This window comes from Bos mutus, chromosome 18 (genome assembly GCF_027580195.1).
Source record: "Bos mutus isolate GX-2022 chromosome 18, NWIPB_WYAK_1.1, whole genome shotgun sequence".
NCBI classification, from domain to species: Eukaryota; Metazoa; Chordata; class Mammalia; order Artiodactyla; family Bovidae; genus Bos; species Bos mutus.
This window is the reverse complement of record NC_091634.1, coordinates 37,410,015-37,432,153: the sequence shown is the minus strand read 5'-3', so window position 1 is coordinate 37,432,153 and position 22,139 is coordinate 37,410,015. Positions and strand designations below refer to the sequence as shown.

General features: G+C 40.8%; 2 protein-coding genes across 5 annotated transcripts in view; one reads left to right on the top strand and one right to left on the bottom strand.

Annotated features, from left to right (window-relative positions):
- PSME3IP1 (proteasome activator subunit 3 interacting protein 1) overlaps positions 1–6,754 on the bottom strand; it is a 46,383-nt gene extending 39,629 nt beyond the window's left edge. The window contains exons 1-2 of one of the 3 annotated variants that reach the window (XM_070388390.1): positions 6,537–6,754; positions 5,470–5,562 (exon numbers count right to left, since the gene is read on the bottom strand). The gene's annotated coding sequence lies outside the window, so the exon portion shown is untranslated. Of the gene's footprint in view, positions 1–2,800; positions 3,015–5,469; positions 5,563–6,536 lie in introns of those variants that run through there. The other 2 variants (XM_005899876.3, XM_070388392.1) reach the window with 2 other exon arrangements.
- Positions 6,755–6,994: 240 nt separating this feature from the next.
- The window catches only part of RSPRY1 (ring finger and SPRY domain containing 1), a 37,280-nt gene continuing 22,135 nt past the window's right edge, over positions 6,995–22,139 (top strand). Inside the window, exons 1-2 of one of the 2 annotated variants that reach the window (XM_070388387.1) lie at positions 6,995–7,145; positions 18,516–19,020. In XM_070388387.1, coding sequence (XP_070244488.1) covers positions 18,671–19,020 — 350 coding nt within the window. In that variant the 5' untranslated portion in view covers positions 6,995–7,145; positions 18,516–18,670. Of the gene's footprint in view, positions 7,146–7,314; positions 7,471–18,515; positions 19,021–22,139 lie in introns of those variants that run through there. The other variant, XM_070388388.1, reaches the window with a different exon arrangement.

Below are 22,139 nucleotides of genomic sequence, written 5' to 3'. Positions count from 1 at the left end.
CTTGCTATATTAGATAACTGACATCTTCTTCAAGAATAACTCTTGCTACTTACTTTCCTTTAATTTCAGCTAACTAAAAAAAAAAAAATCTCATACTAAAAATTTCTTAGACAAAGCATTTTTCTCCAAAGAGTCCAACATTCATTAGCTGTTTATTTTGCAACAGAAAGGTGATTTCTACCCTCAACTTATTTACCTTCTCCCAGAAGTAGAGAAATCAGAAACTAAAGTGTTTATTTCTAATTCCTACAGCTTACCTAAATTTTCACAAGTCTCTTATTCTCTTTTGTTAGAATAATTAAAAACAAAACACAAATAAACGAAAGCCCAGAGATCTGGGGATTTAATGATAAAAATTCATTTAGGGATGAAGAAGATTTACATTGAGAATGCTTATTTTGTCCTTATTGTATTTAATTTTAGAAAGAATAACTGTGCCAACTTTTCTTTACTTTCATAGCATTTTTTATGGTGATTCAAGTTCAATTATCAAATTAAACATTATAGTATTTTTAAAAGGATTCTATAAGTTCTTCAAATAGAGAATTCATGGAAATCCAAAACCATACCAAAATCACTTTGTCCCTACTTAAAAGTTTCAAGCTGATGCAAATTTTCAAATTTGCTTGACAGCCAAACAATGTTCTTATATTTCAAGCTGAAATAAATGTTAAACACTGCACTACTGTGTTTGTACTGGAGATTATAGTATTTAATTTCCAGACTGGTGAGACAGAATGGGTTTATGCACAGCATGCTATATAAGTTTCAAGAAACTAAACTTACATTGCTGCTCCCAAGATAATTGCCATTGCTGACATGAAAATTATTCTATTTAGCTCATGCCATGATGCAAGTACATGAGATCTGGTTTCCTCTGGAATTGAATTTTGTGATGGCACACTACTTAAGTGTTTACATCACTGACCACCATACCCTCCTAACTTCTAACATTAGATACACTGTACTTGTAAAAATACACCAGGGCAGATCAGATCTCTGTGTCACAATGTTCTAACATTTCCCCAAAGGGAGCAAAAACAATAGGCCAATCCACATTTTTTCTGTTAGTAAATATACTTAAGTACTGCTCTTCCAACATTATCCTGATGTTCAAGTCACGTGAGATTTTAAAATGTAGGACAGAAACTAAGGAATTTGGCAAACTAAAAATCATTCTAGAAAAGACTGCTTTCTGGCCAGAAGGCACTTCTATCAAGCTACAGTAATTTAAGTCAAGCCAACTTTCCCTATAAAACTTCAGAGCATGACAACTACTAACAGAGAACAGTCTGTTAGCACTTATTACTAGAAAAAGTAATTCTCAGTCACTCTTCTAACACTGAGGCTTATTTAACCTACTCCACTAGCAAAGAGGACTGAAAGAATCTAAAAATGAGGGCACAGCATTAGTAAATGCAATTCATATGTACAATGTTTACTATAAACAGCAATTTGAAGTAACCTCTTTTTGCAAGACATCTAGAAAACACATGCCATGTATTCTTCCACAGCATAAGAACAGTTTCATCATATGTACATTTACCTTGAATTTATCTACTGATAGATCCACTGGAAGAAAAAAAGGTAACAATATTGGTTCCCTTAGCTGATCCTCAACTCCCCAACTCATGCGTGCCTCTCAGAGTGTAAGCCCTTCCCTCACTATATGTAATTCTAATATGAGCTATATTTTTTACAAACAGTGATTCTTAAATGTGAACCAACTACTTTATCTAAAACTCAAAGGAAAAAAATAGCATCTGTTTCAAAGCTGGAGAAAAATCTGGCCATGTTGGAATTTTGCTACACTGGTATACCTATACCCAACATGGTGCCTCCCTAATAGATTTCCGAGGATAGCTTTGGCTACACGTTAGTTTACCATCTGGGTTGACTTTCACCTCAGTCCAGTCGCTCAGTCATGTCCGACTCTCTGCAACCCCATGGACCGCAGCACGCCAGGCCTCCCTGTCCATCACCAACTCCTGGAGTTTACTCAAACTCATGTTCATTGTGTAGGTGATGCCATCCAACCATCTCATCCTGTCGTCCCCTTCTCCTCCTGCCCTCAATTCTTTCCCAGCATCAGGGTCTTTTCTAATGAGTCAGTTCTTCACATCAGGTTGCCACCGAAGTATTGTGGAGTTTCAGCTTCAGCATCAGTCCTTCCAATGAATATTCAGGACTGATTTCCTTTACAATGGACTGGTTGGATCTTCTTGCTGACCAAGGGACTCTCAAGAGTCTTCTCCAACACCACAGTTCAAAAGCATCCATTCTTCGGCGCTCAGCTTTCTTTATAGTCCAACTCTCACATCCATACATGACTACTGGAAAAACCATAGCTTTGACTAGATGGACCTTTGTTGGCAAAATAATTAACATGCTGTCTAGGTTGGTCATAACTTTTCTTCCAACGAGCAAGCATCTTTTAATTTCACAGCTGCAGTCACCCTCTGCAGTGATTTTGGAGCCCCAAAAAATAAAGTCTCTCATTGTTTTCATTTTTCCCCCATCTATTAGACACAAAGTAATGGGACAAGATGCCATGATCTTAGTTTTCTGAATGTTGAGTCTTAAGCCAACTTTTTCACTCTCCTCTTTCACTTTCATTAAGAGACTCTTTAGTTCTTTGCTTCCTGCCATAAGGGTGGTGTCACCTGCGTATCTTGAGATTATTGATATTTTTCCCAGTAATCTTGATTCCAGCTAGTGCTTCATCCAGCCTGGCACTTCGCATGATGTTCTCTGCATGTAAGTTAAATAAGCAGGGTGACGATATGCAGCCTTGACGTACCCCTTTCCCAATTTGGAACCAGTCTGTTGTTTCATGTCCAGTTCTAACTGTTGTTTCTTGACCTGCTTACAGATTTCTCAGGAGGCAGGTAAGGCGGTCTAGTATTCCCGTCTCTTTAAGAATTTTCCACAGTTTGTTGTGAGGATAGCTTTGACTACACACTATTTTACCATCTGGGTGGACTTTGGAACCTAATCCACACTAAATTATACTCTCTCTCACCCCCACCTTCCAAGCTTTATGGATCTCCTGTCCAAACCAAATTAAAAAAAAAAGGACTTTACACTACACCAAACATACAAGGCCCACTCATTCAGTTGTATTTTTGAAGTAAATCTTTACAGGGAATATATGTGCAAGGCAGGGCTTCCCAGGTGGCTCAGCAGTAAAGAATCCGCTTGCCAATGCAAGACTTGCAGGAGATGTGGGTTTGATCCCTGGGTAGAGGTTCCCTAGAGTAGGAAAAGGCAACCCACTCCAGTATTCTTGCCTGGAAAATTCCATGGACAGAGAAGCCTGGTGAGCTACAGTCCCTGGGGTTGGTTGCAAAGACTTGGACACCATCAAGCAGCAATAGCATTATGTGCAAGTCACAATGCTAGGTACTAAACTGACAGTATTTTTTAGCAAATAAGAAATTTGAATTCAAAAGAAGAGATAAAGTAAGTACAGGAGCAATTTAAGGAAATGGAGAATGAGCGTAAATGCTCTAAGAGAAAAGAAATTAAGCACTAAGGAGTTCAAAAAAGGAAGACTAGAAAAAACCACTGGGGAAGCTTAATTTTGATAGCAGCTATGACACTGCTCCAATACTTTGGCCACCTGATGTGAAGAGCCGATACATCGGAAAAGACCCTGATGCTGGGAAAGACTGAAGGCAGGAGGAGAAAAGGGACAACAGAGGATGTCCCTTTGTTGGATGTTGGTGTTGGATGGCACCACCGACTCAATGGACATGAGTTTGAGCAGGCTCTGGGAGATGGTGAAGGACAGAGAAGCCTGGCGTGCTGCAGTCCAAGGGGTCACATAGAGTCGGATACAACTGGGCAACTGAATAACAAGGACACTGCACTGTGAAAGGTGGTGGAAGTTTTAGATAGGTGAAGAAAAATAACCTTTAACTCAAAGTTGCCTGAAAGACAAATTTCACTCCTAAAATCAAAGGGGGCTTCCATTTCCAGAAATAGCGGGCTAGGTAATTGAGACCAATCCCTCACTTCTGCAACAAATAAAACTGAAAGAAGTTTTTTTTTTAATAATTCTTAAACAAATAGAAAAGCTAACAAGACAATAAAGAATTCAGCAAAAACCCAAGACAAGGTGAAAACCAGAAACTGAGCCCAATATTCAAACTGGTTTTCATCCTGAGGATTTCTCTGATCTTGAAAGCTACTGTTAAAAAAAAAAAAAAGAAAGCTACTGTTTTGGTGCTCTTGGTAAGTAAAAGTCAAAAGCAGAGAGCCCAGGTAACGTGTGTGGGGTCTGATAAGCACCTCTTTCTCCATCTTAATCTGGTATCCCAAAGAACTACAGCATCAGGTATAGGTGAACTGGTAAGACAAAAAAGCAGGAATAATGGGCAACAGAAAAAGACCAAAGGACATCCAGACAGTGGAATTAACACATATAGATTACAAAACAACTATGCTTACCATGTTTAAAGAAATAAAAACCAGGCCTCAAAATTAACAGCAGAGCATAAGAAACCGTTAAAGTGGAATGGCACATTTGAAAAGAAAAAACAGAACTTCAGTGACTAAAACATGCAATAAATTAATTCAAAATCACAACAGATGAGTTTAGTAACAGATTAGAAATAACTTATGAGAAAATTAATAAAAAACAAATTACGCAGACTGTAGTATAGAAAGTAAAAAGAGGAAAAGGCATAAAGAAGAGAGGGGGAAAGGTCTACATTAAATCAGTAAAGAAGGAAGATATACAACAGGGCAGAAACAGTACATGAATATAAATGACTGAGAATTTTACAGAACTTATGAAAGACACTAATCCAAATATTTAGAAGTGTAATAAACACCAAACACACTGAACAGAAACCCACAGTTGCATACATCATAAGGAAAATTCAGAAGACTAAAGATGAAATGAACTGTAAAACACATGCTACAGAAAAAGCGAAACAGGTGGTATTTGAGAATGAAGACAAAGCATCCTTCAAAACGAGATCAATAGTGAGCACACTGAAATTGCTTAATTTACCTGCCATGAAGATATAATTATGCTGATTGAGTCTACAGCTGAACCATGCGCTTAAATCACTTCATTTACCAGATACATGGTTTTCAATTTCTGCAGCAGCAGCTTGAGTCTAATCAAAACAGCAAGATTCTTAAACGGGAACGACTGCTAACCAGGTAAAAGGTATTGATATAATTGTTACAACCACGAAGAATTTCCCCATGAGGGAAAGGCACCAAGACCCCTCTGGGCAGCCTCAGCTTTCAGACCCTTACAAACTGTTCATCTCAAGCTCTATTTTTAAGACTGTAAATGCTGCCTTTATCTCTACTCAATTCCTTGTATCAAAAAGGAGTCTACACACTAATTCCTTTCAAGGCGTTCAGAAGCAGTGCTTTCCAAACCATTTTTTATGGGGTCCTTGTTAACACAGCAATAAGGCAAACAGCTGAATTATCAACGAATCTTACCCAACAGCTGGTACACAAGAGGTCACTGGGAATTCTGACCGCCAGATCTGCACTTGTCTTCCTGGGTCTCACTCAAGACCTGAGTCGGACTAGCTGGGATGGAGGAGAAGGCAATGGCACCCCACTCCAGTACTCTTGCCTGGAAAATCCCATGGACGGAGGAGCCTGGTAGGCTGCAGTCCATGGGGTCGCTAAGAGTCGGACACGACTGAGCGACTTCACTTTCACTTTTCACTTCCATGAATCGGAAAAGGAAATGGCAACCCACTCCAGTGTTCTTGCCTGGAGAATCCCAGGGACAGGGGAGCCTGGTGGGCTGCCGTCTATGGGGTCACACAGAGTCGGACACGACTGAAGCGACTTAGCAGCAGCAGCAGCAGGGATGCGGGGGGGGGAGGGGGGGTGGTCCGAGAATCTGCATTTTAAAAGGCCACAGAAGCTCCTGTTTTCTGCTAGTTTCAAAACCAGTGCTAAGAAGGAATAGGTCTCCACCTTTACCGCGATGCGCTCTGGCTTTCACCTGGGCCAGCAGCTCTCAAGATCCTTCAACCCTCAGTTAAGTTTTCTGCAAGACGAACACGCCAGTTTGATTTCCTTTACAAGAAAGTGCACTGAGCACAGAGACTGGTACACGGAACATAATTAATGTTTCCATCCTAAACTAATTCTGTGACTCAGAAACTCGCAACCAGGCAGGCAACCCCACATCTCCGGAGTAGCCTGGAGCCATTCCAAGACCTCTGAGATAGAGCCCACTCCTCGCTTGAAGCCTGCCACCTGGTAGAAAACGTAGAAGGGAGTCGACAAGAGACCCAAAGCCCCAGGACCGCTTGAAAGGGTCGGCATCCTCTTCCACAGGACCTGGAGGCGTTCCCGCGGGCTCCCTCGGCTTCCCTCAGACTGGGCCCCACAAGCCCCTGTCTCTGGTGACTCAGAACCCTGGGCGAGAGCGCAGACTAAGGGCAGGCCTGGCCCTAAACTTCACGTCAGACGCAGCCCCCCACTTCCTCAGCGAGGATGCTGGCGCCCTGGTCTCGCTGCCTGGCCAGGGCCCAGGCCGCACTCACCTACCAGCGTGCGGGAGGCGAGACCCCCTCACCTCGGCGGCGCCCACCCCAAACTGCCACCGCAAACGCCGCTCGCTCTTAAGAAAAAATAAAAAGAAGGAAAATAAAAACAGAAAGAATGAAAGCAAGAAAACAGCCTTTGCTTTGGTATTTCTTTCTACCCTTCAGGGCTTCCTTTTCCTCACCGCCACAACAAAGTCCCGCCCCTCTTCCGGCGGTGTAACCCAATCCGTACCTCCCTTCCTCCCGTGGAGCCAAATGGAAATCCGGTGCCTTGAAAGCTAGCGGGAGAGACTTGATTGGGCCATTCACACTTCAGCAAGGGGATTGGCCAGCTCCCTCTAGGAGGGCGGGCCGAGCCGTGTTGTCACGTGACGTGTTTCCTGAAAGATGATTGGATGTGAGGAAGAGGGCTTGCCACCGAGGAAGGGGCGTTTCCTAGGGGACTGAGGGAGGGCTGGGGCGGTACGAAGCGGGGGTGGGCCCAGCACGTAATGGCAGCGCCGTGGCCTCGCGTCCATCTTTACCGCTCTCTTGGACCTGTCACAAAGGAGTCGCGCCGCAGCCGCCGCCGCCCCCTCCCTCGAGTGCGCCCGAGAGCTGGAGAAAGTCAGTGCCGCAGCCCAGCCGGGAAGCCCCTAGGAACGCGAAGCGGGGGGAGTTCCAGGGCTGGGGACGTCCGTGAGGGAGGGGAACAGCCGCCTGAATCTGCGGCGGGGAGACGGGACTGGGCTGGGGGAGATTCTGAGGAGGGGGCTGGGAGCGGGTGGCGTTGGGCAGAGCCCAGAAAACAGCCCGGAGGTTCTCCAGCGAGGCCCGTGCTGAAGGCGCCAGGAGAGGACCTGGAAGAGGGTGTTTCCGCTTTAGGGGTTTCTTGACCGAGGAGATTGTTGGGGGTCGCCCTTCTGCGGAGGCCGCAGCCAAAAGGGCCCAGGTGAGAGGCAGGTAGCTCCTGGGAGGCTCCTGATACATAGTGGTGCTCCTCAGGGGTGGCCAGGATAGAAGGGTAGATGGGAGGATGCTTGGGGAGGGTTTCCTTTTGTGGAGTTTGAGGTTTAGGGGGAAGGAGTGGCAGAAGACCATCCCTGGGGAGGCTTAGACGTGCCTTAGGGTCAAGAAACGCCTCAGAGAGAGCGAGAAGCTAGGAGTTGGGAGCCAGAGCTAGCAGGTTTCCCTACTTCGGAGGCCCGATGTGAAAAATGAGTAAGAGCCTGGGGAGAGGGGATTTGCTGTGCGGTTCCGGGAGGAAGATCCCCCTCCCCCCCGCCCCCCCAAGCCATAGGAAAGCCCTGGTGGGAAATAGAGGGAAACGGGAATGGCAAGCTTTTTCCTTTGAAACATAGGAATCAGCCGTTTCTGGACATAGTGCAGGTGGAGTGGGGGGAAGTCCGTCCCACCGACACTCCGTGCGTGACTCTTGGATCAAGCTTTTGTTCTACCTGCTACCTCAGTTTCCCTGTGTTTGGGGTCGGAGACTGAGGCAGAAATGATCCGCTGAGACTCTTCAGTTCTATCCTGTATAGCTGTCTGAATGAGGTTGCTCCCCCTGGAGTGTTGTACTTTGAACTTCTAAAGGTTAGAAGAGTCTATTTAATTGACTGAAGGGAGTCCCTGGTTGGCCAGGCCCCTTACCTGCCATCTCCTCCTCCTTAACCTCCTTGGGTCTCTTCTGTAAAATAACAGTGTGTGAAAGTGTTTTGCAGAGTACAAGCTGTGTGAAAGTATTGTGATTCTGCCATCAAAGGGGTTGCTGTTGAGGAGTGAAAGTGAAGGCTCTTTCTAAACTGTGAAACAGTATGTAGATGTAAGGGATTAGCATTAATACAGTTGTTGATCACCTATGGAGTGGGGGAGTCATATTGTACTGAAAGCTTCAAGGTTTCCAGCTTTTTAGGTCATATAGTCTAAACCCATGATTTCAGCTCCTGCTTAGATGGGGGTGGAGGATGGTTTTTTCCCAGAGTTTTAATTTACTTTGAACCTCTGATGATACTGCAAGAGATAGCACTATGATATACTCTTTTCCTTCAGGAATTTTTTTTTTTTCCTGACAGCTGAAATTTTCTTCCAGGCAATTTAATCTCATTATTGTAAACCCCCCGCCCCTTTTCCATATATATGTATTTGTGGCCTCTTTATGTACAGGTAGTGAGTATCATGTGTTCTCCCTCAGTTTTGATTTTATAAATGAGACCTCTGTTTTTTCTCCATAAATATTATGCCTTCCTGTAGTCACTCCAAACCATACATTATGAGGCACATTAGCAATGGCTTTAAAAGTTTTTTCCCACAACGGTTGTTTCTGCTTTTCACCCATGTATAGTTTGCACTTCCTGGGATGACATCTTGCTTTGTAAATCCCTCTATGAGGTTATAAGTACTGTGTCCATGTATGACATTTTCCTAATTTTGGGTTAGTTGCAATTGTTCGAGCTGGTTTAACGAATATTGAGTAATTTGTGATTTTTGAAGTTTCTTTTTTTTCTAAACAAAAAGCTGACTTGAATTTCCTGTTTTTCTAATCTTACGTTCCATGAGCCTTTTTTGAAAAAAATCCCTGTGGTGATTCTGTGAGCTTTCTGGTTCCCAAGATACACATTGTCCAGACCTGCTGCTTTAATTTAAAGTCCTGCTTTTGCCATTTTCATAAACACTTCATTATTTCTGCACTTCATGATTATTTTTACTTTATTGATTATAAGAAGTGTTCCAGCATAGTCTATGTGGACTTTTTCTGCTTCATCAGCAAAATAACTTTTCACTTAGTAAATTGGCCAAGAATCAAGGGGAAATAAAAACTTAGCATTTTGTGTGAAAAGTGAAAGTCGCTCAGTTGTGTCCGACTCTTTGCGACCCCATGGACTGTAGCCTGTCAGGCTCCTCTGTCCATGAAATTCTCCAGGCCAGAATACTGGAGTGAGCAGCCACCCTTCCCTCCTCCAGGGTATCTTCCTGACCCAGGGATCGAACCTGGGTCTCCCGTGTTGCAGGCAGATACTTTACCTAGGTTACTTAAACTTGGAAAATTTCTGTTTTGTGGTGGAATTCTTGTAAAGTAGGATGTGACAGTCACAGGGTTGCAAAAGTAAGTGAAAAGTCATTGGACACCACAGACGGGAACCACAGTGGAACCAGTAATCTATTTCAAAAGAGTTATGGAGTGGGGTAGTAAACTATTTAGCTTCTCGTCAAATATTTGGGCATTTTCAAAGCATTTCCCATTGAATTTGGATAGTTTTTCCTGGTATTCAAATTATAAAATTGAAAAACAGAATAGTTAAGAAATAGTGAATGCCATAACTTGGGCCACAACCTGAGGAGGAGACTTTCCCAACTTTGTAGGAATGCAAATAAGTGACTATGTTCCCTTTGGTTTATCTGTTCAATATGTTATCTTGTGAAATAGTTTTCTTGCCAACCTTTATGATTAGAAAAAAGTACATATTTGTTCTATTTTACTCTCAATGTCCGTTTTAAGAGGGAATGCTTGCTGGTTCAGTATGTAAAATCATTTTTTTACTGTAGATAACTATGATATATACAAGGCTAACTGAGGTAGTACCTAATAAGTAGTGGTGAACTCTTGGAGAGTATTCCACTTTCTCCCTCTCTAAGCTTTGGAAAACTAAAAATGCATTAGAGACAGCAGAGGATTGATACACTCCTTAAGTTTGTTAAGGAATGAACCCTGCATGTAACTTTCTTATTGCTTGAAATTATAGTTTTCAAGCATAATTTCATGGGTCTTGTATACATCAAGTAGAAAGTTTTGAAATACCTTATTTGGCAGGTTTATTATTACCTCAGTTTAATGTTTCAGTGTTAGTTGTTTTTTTTTTTTTTCTTTACCCTTTCTACCTCCTAAAGAATTAAGTTTCCTTTTCTGTGCTCCTTTAATGCAGTGATTCTCAGAGTATGTCTCCTACCCTGCCCCGCCTTGTTGAAAATGTGCTCTTTTTTTCCAATTCTTATTGCTTCATAGTTGTTCATACTTACCTGCACCTAAAGGCTAGTTATTAATAATTTACCAGGTCACTAAACCATGATGTTCATGAAGTAAAACTAGCATAACGTTGTCTCTGATACCTTGTTTTCCCAGAAAGCACTGTCGTGAGACACTTGGCAGCAACACAAGCTTCTTACCATGTCATGTGCAGAATAGGGATTCTTATAATATTCAGGAAAGGTGCTTATTTGGGAGTCATCATTAGTATTGTCTTGAATTGATCTTTGTTTTTCATTGTGCTTCCTCTTTTATTTATTTTTCATTAGCATTACCATTATCTTCATCAACTAAGTTTATGGACTTTCGGTTAACCTTTCAACTGCATGGTCAGGGGTATATGTACCAACAATATTTTGGCTTATCATTTAAGACACCAATGTGTTGCAGTGCAGATCTAAATCCTTCATTCCCCTATTGCCAAGGCTAATATATATAGTCACCTAAAAACTTTCTGGTACAGATACTTGCATGTTCACTAAGTTCCTTTTCCACTGGAAAAATGGTGGAGTGAGAGGCTTCCTTCTGGTGGGCCTGACACTATATGCATGGGCTTCTATGGCAGGTGCTGTATTATGGATTGGGCACTCTGTTGTCTGTGGCTGCCCTTCATCCCTTTAAGAAAAGTATGAGGGACCTTTTTTCATCTTTGCTCTGTGCCTGGCATATTAGCATTGGATTCATATTTATTGAGTGATGTGTTCTCAGCTTTTCAAAGAATACTTTTTACAGATTTTAGAATGAATTCACTTAAAATACTTACTGAGTATCTGTTAGATGGGCTACAAGTCCACGTGGTTGCAAAGAGTCGGATACACCTGAACAACTAACACTTTTTCTCTTAGGTTCCAGTAGATAAACGGTCAAGTGTGCAACTGAGTGTTTCAGACACCATTTTAAGTAGATTTCATTGAGAAAGGTGTTGCTATTCATGCTATTTACTTTTTGTTTGCTTTTCTTAGCAGCAAAGAGTTTTCTATAACAGAAGAATCTTTTCAGATTTGTGAATCATGTGTTTGGATGACACATCTATATTATTTCCTGTTATTTGGTCTTCTGGAGGTGAAAATCCCCCATAGTATGGAGTATTACATTTGTTTTTCTCCTCTGGATGGCAGCTATCATTAGCACTTACCTCAGTTCTTCCTTAGCGTTTCCTTTTTGGGTCCAAGGCAAATTTTTCAGCCTTTGAGACCAGGCAGGATTATTCATTTCTCCTTATTTTTTTTCGCCTCTCTCCTTTTTACTGTCATTTGCTTTTGGTAATCCCTTATTCTGTCCTACCCTAAGTACTCCTCCAACAGTTCAACCAAAAAAAATTGTCTACTTTTCCCTCGAAAATGCACTTTCTTAAACCAACCTCAGTGCACAAGAGAAGTATTAGAATCATTCAGTGCTTTTCCCAGACAACTTGAAAGTTACAGTCCAGCGGATAAGAATACCTTATGTGACTTAAACCTCAAGTGCCCAGTGCCACTGCAGACAAATAGTTTTCAACCCCTGAGTGGCATGTAAAAATATCAGAGCTGCCCTTCCTTTTGGGGGAAAAGTGAAGCACCAACCAAATATTTCACAATCTTTCCCTTCCCTTTGCTCTGAGATATCTTAGATTCTAGAGGCAAAACATGCTCTTGTTAAAATGTCCTCAGGTGGTTTCTGTTTCAAATGGCAGTGTACTCTTGATATACAATACATCTTTCTTACCTATTTATTTTGCTACCAAATAATCTCGTTGACCTACAAGTTTTACACATTGACCTCCCATTTAAACACAAGAAAATTGTGGTCTTTGGAGTGTCCAGCAGGATATTTTAAAAGCAAATGTATGGGGTAAGCTTCCCTATCTTGATAGGGTTATACAGCTATATGCAGTAGACAGAGTTCAGCACCTACATGCTTAAGAACTGTACATTTTATGTAAATGTAACCTGAAAACATATTGAAGCCAGTTAGTGATATACATGCTGATTTTTTAAGGGGGAAGTACATAGATGCCTTTGAAATGCATCAAGAAAAAAAAAGGTGGATTGATGATGGATAAAGGTGTGTACAGATGTGATAAAGCAAGTACAGTAAAATGTAAATAGTAGAATCCAGGTGGTGGGTATATAGGTATACACTGTAAAATCCTTCTTTGCTGTATGTTTGAAATTTTTCATAATGAAATATTTGGAAGAGCATAGTAAACATCACACTAGAAGCTATCACTTGTAAATGCATTCACTGTCTTAGGAGAAAATTCCAAAACAATTTTTAAGAAGAGAAAATCATTAAGATTTCCAGTGTATTATATATTGTTATTGTTCATGCTGTACAATTTAGCCTCTGTGGGGTGGACTGGAAAAAAGTGCTGCATTCACTATTTTGGAACAATAAGGTGAAAATGACAGCAATAGTAATTTTATGCCCAAAGTTTGGTTTTTCTTCCTTCATTTAACCAGCCTCTCCTTTCTTGGCAGCATAGTCCTGAGATTTTATTTTTCAGAGAAAAGAAAATGTTCTTAAAGTTACTAAGCTGTATTATGATTGAATTCAAGCAAATATTTGAATAGATGAATCATTGATTCCTGGACCATTTGTTAGAGAGGGTTAGACCAGTTGGCAGATGTCTTTGTGGTGAGCTGTTTATGATGGTAGAGGTCTGTATTTTGAGTACCAGCCCTCACTGCTTTAACACTAACCTTACTGAGAGCCCAAGTTTGATTTTTTCCCCCTCTCAGAGCAGCTTTAAAATATATAAAATGGAGAATAAGTCATAAATGATACTGAAATGGAAAGAATAGCCTTTATTTTCATTTTTCAAAGGGGAGGATAAAAATAATACTGCACTTCAGAGAAGTAGATTTGCAAAGGAAATGTTTGATTGTAATTAGGTCCTTTCAGCAAAATGGTTATGAACACTGAGATGATTTTAAAAGCATTACCATTTAGATGGTAAGAGAAGTATACTAAGTAATGGCATCCAGTGCCATTTCATCTATCAGAAAATAATTTCATCCATCATGAAATCAGTTGATGGTTGCCACAGTTGCAGATCTGATAGTTGTATATACTTAAATTATGTGACTAGATTTTTTGTTTTGTTTCAAAACTAACTTGACCATCTAATGCTCCTGCTGCTGCTGCTACTAAGTCGCTTCAGTCATGTCCAACTCTGTGCGACCCCATAGACGGCAGCCCATCAGGCCGCCCTGTCCGTGAGATTCTCCAGGCAAGAATACTGGAGTGGGTTGCGATTTCCTTCTCCAGTGCATGAAAGTGAAAAGTGAAAGTGAAGTTGCTCGGTTATGTCCAACTCCCAGCGACCTAAGTAGTCTTAAAAGTTAAGGTGAAGTATATCAGATCAGATCAGTCTCTCAGTCGTGTCCGACTCTTTGCGACTCCATGAATCGCAGCACGCCAGGCCTCCCCGTCCATCACCAACTCCCAGAGTTCACTCGGACTCACGTCCATCGAGTCAGTGATGCCATCCACCCATCTCATCCTCTCTCGTCCCCTTCTCCTCCTGCCCTCAATCTTTCCCAGCATCAGGGTCTTTTCCAATGAGTCAACTCTTCGCATGAGGTGGCCAAAGTACTGGAGTTTCAGCTTTAGCATCATTCCTTCCAAAGAAATCCCAGGGCTGATCTCCTTTAGAATGGACTGGTTGGATCTCCTTGCAGTCCAAGGGACTCTCAAGACTCTTCTCTAACACCACAGTTCAAAAGCATCAATTCTTCGGCACTCAGCTTTCTTCACAGTCCAACTCTCACATCCATACATGACCACAGGAAAAAACATAGCCTTGACTAGACGAACCTTTGTTGGCAAAGTAATGTCTCTGCTTTTGAATATGCTATCTAGGTTGGTCATAACTTTCCTTCCAAGGAGCAAGCGTCTTTTAATTTCATGGCTGCAGTCACCATCTGCAGTGATTTTGGAGCCCAGAAAAATAGTCTGACACTGTTTCCACTGTTTCCCCATCTATTTCCCATGAAGTGATGGGACCGGATGCCATGATCTTCGTTTTCTGAATGTTGAGCTTTAAGCCAACTTTTTCACTCTCCACTTTCACCTTCATCAAGAGGCTTTTTAGTTCCTCTTCAGTTTCTGCCATAAGGGTGGTGTCATCTGTGTGTTGCCTTTACATAATCTCTAGTCTTACTCATTTTCCATCCCATGACGTCTGTCAGGCCTTGAATAACATTACCCATAAGCAGCGTACCATCGTGGTTCAGTATGATGCTTCATAGGGGGCTGTGGTGGGAAATACAGGGGACTGCTTCCTCCATTGTGTTGACGTGTACTGTACATCATCCGTACTAGATGTAACTGTATTCTGGTGGGTTTTTGACTGACTTCTCCAAAAGAGTATATTCAAAGATAGCCTCAGTTCATTTCTCTGGAAAAGGAGATTCACTTTTTAGACCCCAGAAGAATCACTCTTTAGTGTTCCCAGTTTGTCCTTTCACTCAGGCAGGAGGTCCTGCGTACAGTCCCAGTTTTTGTGTTAGGTTCCATAGCACAGTGATTTCCAGACATGGCCACCATCAGAATCATCTGAGGAGCCTTTAAGAAAAACACATCCTAGAAATTCAGATGCTGCCCATTTGGAGTAGAACCAGGACTTGGTATTTTAAGAGACACCTAAGTGATTTTAATGCCCGTCACCTTTGGGGTTGATTGTTAAGCTACATTCTTTTCCAAGGTTTTTTTCCCAAAATATACAGATAAGTAAACATCGTTTCAGTGCAGTGTAGATGAGTTCCATAAAAGGTAAGTTTGCTAGTTATCTTAGTCCTCATAATTAAGACAGGTCTTATTCCTAGCCCCCAACTCCCAGATTATTTGGTTACTTCTGATTAGCTGTGTACGCATTTGATAAAAACATCTTGCATGTGGGGAACCTTTTAAGAGTTGGGCACCATGCCATGTTTTACAGGTACTATTCCAAGTAGTCCTCACAGAACTACTGTGAGGTGTAAGAACTGTTACTATCTTCCATGTTTTGAAGTGTGTCAATTGTCAGCGTAATTAGAATGCATAGCTGTAAATATTACAGGGCTGGGACCTGCGCCCAGACTGACTGCAAAGCCTGTGCCCTGTACTGTAGGTGGCCTCTGGTGTCCTGTATGAGATGGTAGGCTGAATGTTACTGTCTTAAAACAATGATCTGTAGAAAGTGAACCACATAATGCTTTTTGGAATGAGATAAAACAGGGCTGTATAAAGTGTAATTGTTTAGCTTCACCACTCAGTCCTTTGCCTAAAGTATTCACAGTTTAGTTTCTGAGAAGTGTCGTGAGTGATGCTTTTCCAGATGAAAAGCTATCCATGTTTTAGTCCTGAATAAACCTGAAAGATCATACACTATGTTCACTTAATTGCCCTGCTTTTGGCTTTAACCTTCAAGAGCACTCTGTATGCTCATTTAAAGATCATGGCTAAAAAATTTGAAGATAACAGCTCTTATTTTTTTTTCCTTGTTTGTTTCATAGTCTTTCCTTTGAAATGCCTCATGGCTTCTCCCACCTAATTAACTTCTTTGCACCTGGTCTTTATAGCTAGTTCTTAAAAAAAGAAAGTCTTTGGTTTTAAAATATTGAAAATATAATCTTTTGGTTTTTTTTTTTACATTTCCTTCCCTTAACAAATTTTGTAGCTGACATCATTTTCTAGGGCATTTAAAGAAAATGACTCTCTTGGAAGAAATTGACCTGAACTATACTTCAGTTCAATTTAGGAATAGGAAAAAAAAAAAAATCACATATAATTCTTCCAAATTAGTCAGATTTTTAGAAATACCCATACCCATTTCTTCCATTTGCTTTGAAATGTACTAAATAGAAATGTGCATGAATTATTCTACATTCAGTTTAAATAAGGCTTAGCAAAAATAATTTGGATGGAATAAAGTTTAAGAATTTGAGATCCAACAAACTTATTTTCCTTATATATTTATTTTTAAATTAAAATTTTTTATCCTTTTGGAATTTTCAAATATGGGGAGGAATCTTGTGATTGTGATAGGAATCTCATTCCCTCGACTTGGATAGTTAATTCATCACATCACATGTGTATCATGACTCATACTTTCCCACTGGTTTTCCATGTCTACAAATGTCTTTTTAATCCACTGCTTTCCTCACAATCACTCCCATCCTTACAGTGATGGGAATGGTATGGTATTACTTGCACTCTTTGCTGGTTTAGAGTGTGTTCTCTTTTATCTATTTATTTATGTTTGGTCACACCACACGCCTTGTAGGATCTATTCCCTGACTAGGGATTGAACCTGGGCCACAGCAGTGAAAGCACAGAATCCTAACTGCTAGACTATCAGGGAACTCTCACTGTGTTCTTTTAAAAGGTTATTTTCAGCTGAATCCATGCATCACTCTCCTACCTATGCTTCAGTCACATGCTTTACAGTACAATCTCCAAATTTTGAAGATGGCCTGACTCTTTTGGAAGAACCAAGAACATCTGTGGTCTTATACTTGGCTCAGCTGTTGCTATCTTGGTACTCTGGAGGGAGATGATGTCTATCCATTGCTTCTCCTCTCCCCTTCTTCCCCTCCCCTGCCCCTCCCCCTCTCTCTACATATTACGTTAGATTAAGTATTATATATATAAAGAATTTTTATGGAGATAAAAATCCTTCCTTTTTTTCTTATGAGTAGTAATTAAACTGGGCAAATATTTGAAAGAATTTGCTGCAAATCTGTCCAAAATAACAGAAACAAGTTTTCTCTTGCTTCTAATCCCACCAAGTTATTTTATTAATATTTATATCTATCCCTAAGCCATTGCTCAAGATAGGATTTATTTGTAAATAGCAAATGTTGCATAGAGACTCCATACCAGTCTCTAATCCTTATGTGTCTGTTAGTGTCCTTACAGGTCCTGGTCTTCAAGTCTCCACATGATTTTGTTTTCATCCTTTGCTACTGTGTTAAGTCTCCTGCTTCCAAATCTTTACTTCCTTGTACACCTAACCAGATTTTCTCAACTTAATGAAGGGCTGACTCTATCATTAGGCTTTTTTTTTTTTTAATGATAAACATGCTGTGTGGGATGAGAATGGCCATCCACAAATTTCTGGAGGGTGGGGACTGTATCTTGTTCTTTATTCTCCCAGTGCTGACCTGGTGCCTGGTAGCCTGGTGCTTAGTATTTTCAGACAAAGATCATTCAGTTCAGTTCAGTCGCTCAGTCGTGTCCGACTTTTTGCGACCCCATGAATCGCAGCACGCCAGGCCTCCCTGTCCATCACCAACTCCTGGAGTTCACTCAGACTCAACGTCCATCGAGTCATTGGTGCTTCCCTATTCTTAACCTTGCAGCAGACATGTGCAGCAAGCTTATCATTGTGAAAAATGTAACCTTGTGATATATATTGACCTTCCCCAAACAAAGTCTTGCTTTCATAAAGGAAAAACTTTGTAACTACTTGTGTTATCTCTGTGAATTCTCAAGTGTCCTCCAAATGGGAAATCTATGCAGTTTGGTCATTTAAACGGAACACTATCCTTGTATTATTCTTGTTATCAAGTGGGTTCTATCACATTGTATCATAACTTTTTTTAAACAACAGACATTTATAATTAGATATTTTATTTGAAATATATTAAATTTTCTCATACACTCAAAAAATAGTGTTGTTTTTTTTTTTAATCCACAAAAGGAGCCCTTAAAGCAATTGCATACATTCTTCTAATGTATTTCTATATGGATAGAAAAATACATTAAAAAAAAATCTATTGTAACGCCTGTAGTTTACAAGGATGTGGTTTAGCAACCAACTTTATACTGTAATGATAAAAAGAAATCACTGGTTAATTCTTACATAAAGACATCTCTTTGCATCAGAAGCCTATAAAAATAACCAAAGATGATTCTTCACTGTAGTCCTAATATCTATAAAATCAAACTAGGAAAGTTTGAGTAATTGAGTAGCCAAGAAACCTTTGACTCATTTTCCTTTTCTCTTTTAGAACTGCCACTGGATGACCAGGATTCCTTATAATTGATAATGTTGGAGATCAACTCTGCAACTTTCTTCAGCATTCAGTTGTTAAAAACAAATAGGATGCAAGTTCCTCAACTCCAGATTATGAAAACAGTACTTGGAAAACTGAAAACTATCTAAATGATTGTCTTTGGCTGGGCCGTGTTCTTAGCAAGCAGAAGCCTTGGCCAGGGTCTGCTTTTGACTCTTGAGGAGCACATAGCCCGCTTCCTGGGGACTAGAAGTGCCACTGCGACCATGGGCAATTCCTGTATCTGCCGAGACGACAGTGGAGCAGAAGACAGTGTTGACACCCAGCAGCAACAGGCCGATAACAGCGCAGTACCCACCGCTGACATGAGGAGCCAGCCCCGGGACCCTGTTCGGCCACCAAGGAGAGGCCGAGGACCTCATGAGCCAAGGAGAAAAAAACAAAATGTAGACGGGCTAGTGCTGGACACACTGGCAGTCATACGGACTCTTGTAGATAAGTAAGTATCTGGCTCACGGTCACCTCCTATCTAATGAAAAGCCTTATGCCAGGAATCATAACTCTTGGACTCCTTCAGTGCATTAAGATATATCTGCCAAGCCTCATTACTCATAGGGGGAGACTATTTCATTTCTCATGAGAGTAAATTATAAGGTTTGATCATTTTACTTGCTAATATCTACTCCAGTCTGGAAATGTCTAAACATTTCTGTAGCAGAATACACTGATGAAAGCTTTGATCTCTATTGGGGAATGTAGTCAATATGGAGTTTGTGTTGAAACCTACAAGAGGAAATGGTTTTGTGAAGACTCACTCTTATCTTGCTTGGCTATCTGCTGTACTAACTGGAGATTCAAGATAAGTTGTTTTACCAAGAACATTCAGTTCAGTCGCTCAGTCGTGTCCGATTCTTTGCGACCCCACTGTACCAAGAATGTAGCTGCATACAACTTCTGTTGGCAATGGAAGGACGTAGGTCAAGGAGAGTTTCTATCCTTCTCCCTCTTTTACCAGTATATCCCTTAGATGCCCCTCCTAGATCCATTTGGGAAACGGAAATTGAAAGAAACGGCAGGACACACCTGTACCCTGTTTTGTTTCTTCCCCTGCTTTGTCTAAGTGCAAAATCCCAGGTTGAATAACTGAGATTAAAGGGCATTGTTCAAGTTGAAAGAAGTACTTTAACTCAACCGTATAGCACAGAAAGTAGCAGTAAGTTTTAGAACTGTAGTGAACAAAGGTTCAGATTCTGGCCCAGCCCCTTGACTAGCTACATGACACTGAGCAAATCACTTCTTTAAGCCTCAGGTTCCTCATCTATGAAAAGAAAATAATACCTTTCTGACAAGGATTATCATGAGAAAATATATATAAATCATCTAGTAAGGTGGCGCTAGTGGTAAAGAATCCACCTGCCTATACAGGAGACACAAGAGACTCAGGTTCTATCCCTGTGTCAGGGAGATCCCCTGGAGAAGGAAATGGCAACCCACTCCAGTATTCTTGGCTGGAGAATTCCATGGACAGAGGAGCCTGGTGGGCTGCAGTCCATGGTTCAAAAAGAGGACGTGGCTGAGCACAGATACAAATGGTGCCTTGTACAGAACATGTCCTCAATAGAGGATAGATTTTTTTTTTTAAGTTCTGTCTGGGTTCTTTTTGCTTCAGGGTCTGCCAGTATATTTAAGTATTTAAATATTGATAATCACGTTTATGAGAAAACAGTTTTGTTTAGTTCCTGAAAAATAATAGCATAAACCAAGATATACCTGTGCATATTATTTTGAGGGTTTTTTTTTGTCCTCATAGAAATAAATTTATTTTGCACATTTTCTTTCTGCTATAGAGCATGCTAGGAAATATTCTTACATATATGCTCTGTAACCATCTCAGAAAGGCCTTCCTAAGTTATTAAAACCTGCCTTTGAAGTAGTTCTGGTATCTGAATTTAATATCATTTTAATATGTTTATAGGAAATATATTTAATATAAATCTATGCCACATACATCCCCTAAATTCAAGCACAGGTCTAGAAACTGTTACGTAAAGTTTCTTCATGGTGACATTTAAAGCATGCTGTGAAATTGTAATGAAAAATTGTCCTTCCCAAATAAGGAAGTAAACCACAGCAGTCTTATTTAAGCCCATTGGGAAAACAGGTACAGAATAGACTTCCACATATTTTTTATAGGGTGGTTAAGAGAGTGTAGGGGCAAAGCAGGAGCTTTATTTCTAAGCTTCAGAACAGTATTACACATTATAAGTGGACTTACGAGGCAAGTAGTGTACACTTGAATAATAGGGTAACTTTTACCTTAAACCTGTTTTTACTGAATTACAGTGAAAACTCTTCTGAAAATGGAAAAATTTGGCAGGTGCAGAACAACTATAAAGGGACATGTTGGAGAACATAATGGCAAAATCAGGTTCAGAGAGTCTGTAAACATAGTTACAGAGCTTTTTTTTTGAGAAACTGCTATAGAGAAAAGAATTTGCTAACCTACAAAGTTTATAAGGCTATTAAAACATAGAAGACAAGACAGATGGGCTTAGTAAGAATACGTGTAAAAGGATGTATGCAGATATCACATTTATAAAACGATCTTAATATTTATTGTTCTCCTCTTGTTACTTACAAGAGAATGACCTTGATTTGAGAGGACAGCATGGTTCCTAATGGCATAGTGAGAGCGTTGCTATAGGAAATACACTTGAAATATATACTTAATTTAAAAATCATTCTGAAGTTCAACTCTTTTGCTTTTTTTTCTTAGTATTATATCCTCAGATCGCTGATGGTATTAATGTTACTTATTCTCATGACTTTGGAATTTTAATTTGCAGGCTCCTCTCTATGGAAGTTTTTTCTGTGTGTGTGTGTGTGCGTGTTCTCTCTTTTTTTCCCTTTCTCTCTGTCACTTTTGTTGTCTCCATCTGGGGCCCAGGGGCCTTCAGGCTACAACTGAGCCTAAAAGTGGTGGTTCTGAGGCCCCACCCCACTCTAGGAAGCCCAGGCCCTGCTGCCTGGCTTTCTCTGCCTTTTTCTGTCACTGGAGACTTGCAACTTTATGTCAGCTGCAGCTCAGGCTACTATTTAGAGCTTTTCAACTCCTTTCACTGAGAGGGGAATGCTGTTCCCACTTGATTTGATAAATCTGCTCCATCCTTTGCAACAGTGGGGCTTTGGTCCCCCTTACCTGCCTTGCAGATGTAAAGCTCCTTGTGACCTCTGTCTAGTTCCTGGCCCAGAGCTTAGTGATCTTATGGTTTTAGCATTTGCCTCCCGCCACAAGTTCCTGCTCTGTTTCTGTTCCACAAAGAATTTTTGTCGTCATCTTTTTTTATATATAGTATTTATGTTTTATTTGTTTGGCTGCATTGGGTCTTAGTTGTTTCGGCCCACGGGCTTAGTTGCCCGGTGACATGTGGGATCTTAGTTCCCCAACTGGGAATCAAACCCACAGCCCCTGCACTGCAAGGTGGATTCTTAACCACTGGACCACTAGGGAGGTCTTTATATTATTTGTTTGAGGGTAGGGATGTGCGTGTCCTTTAAGTGTGTCTGTATAGAATTCAGGTACTCATATTCCTTACTGGTCACTGACCTTGTCATTTT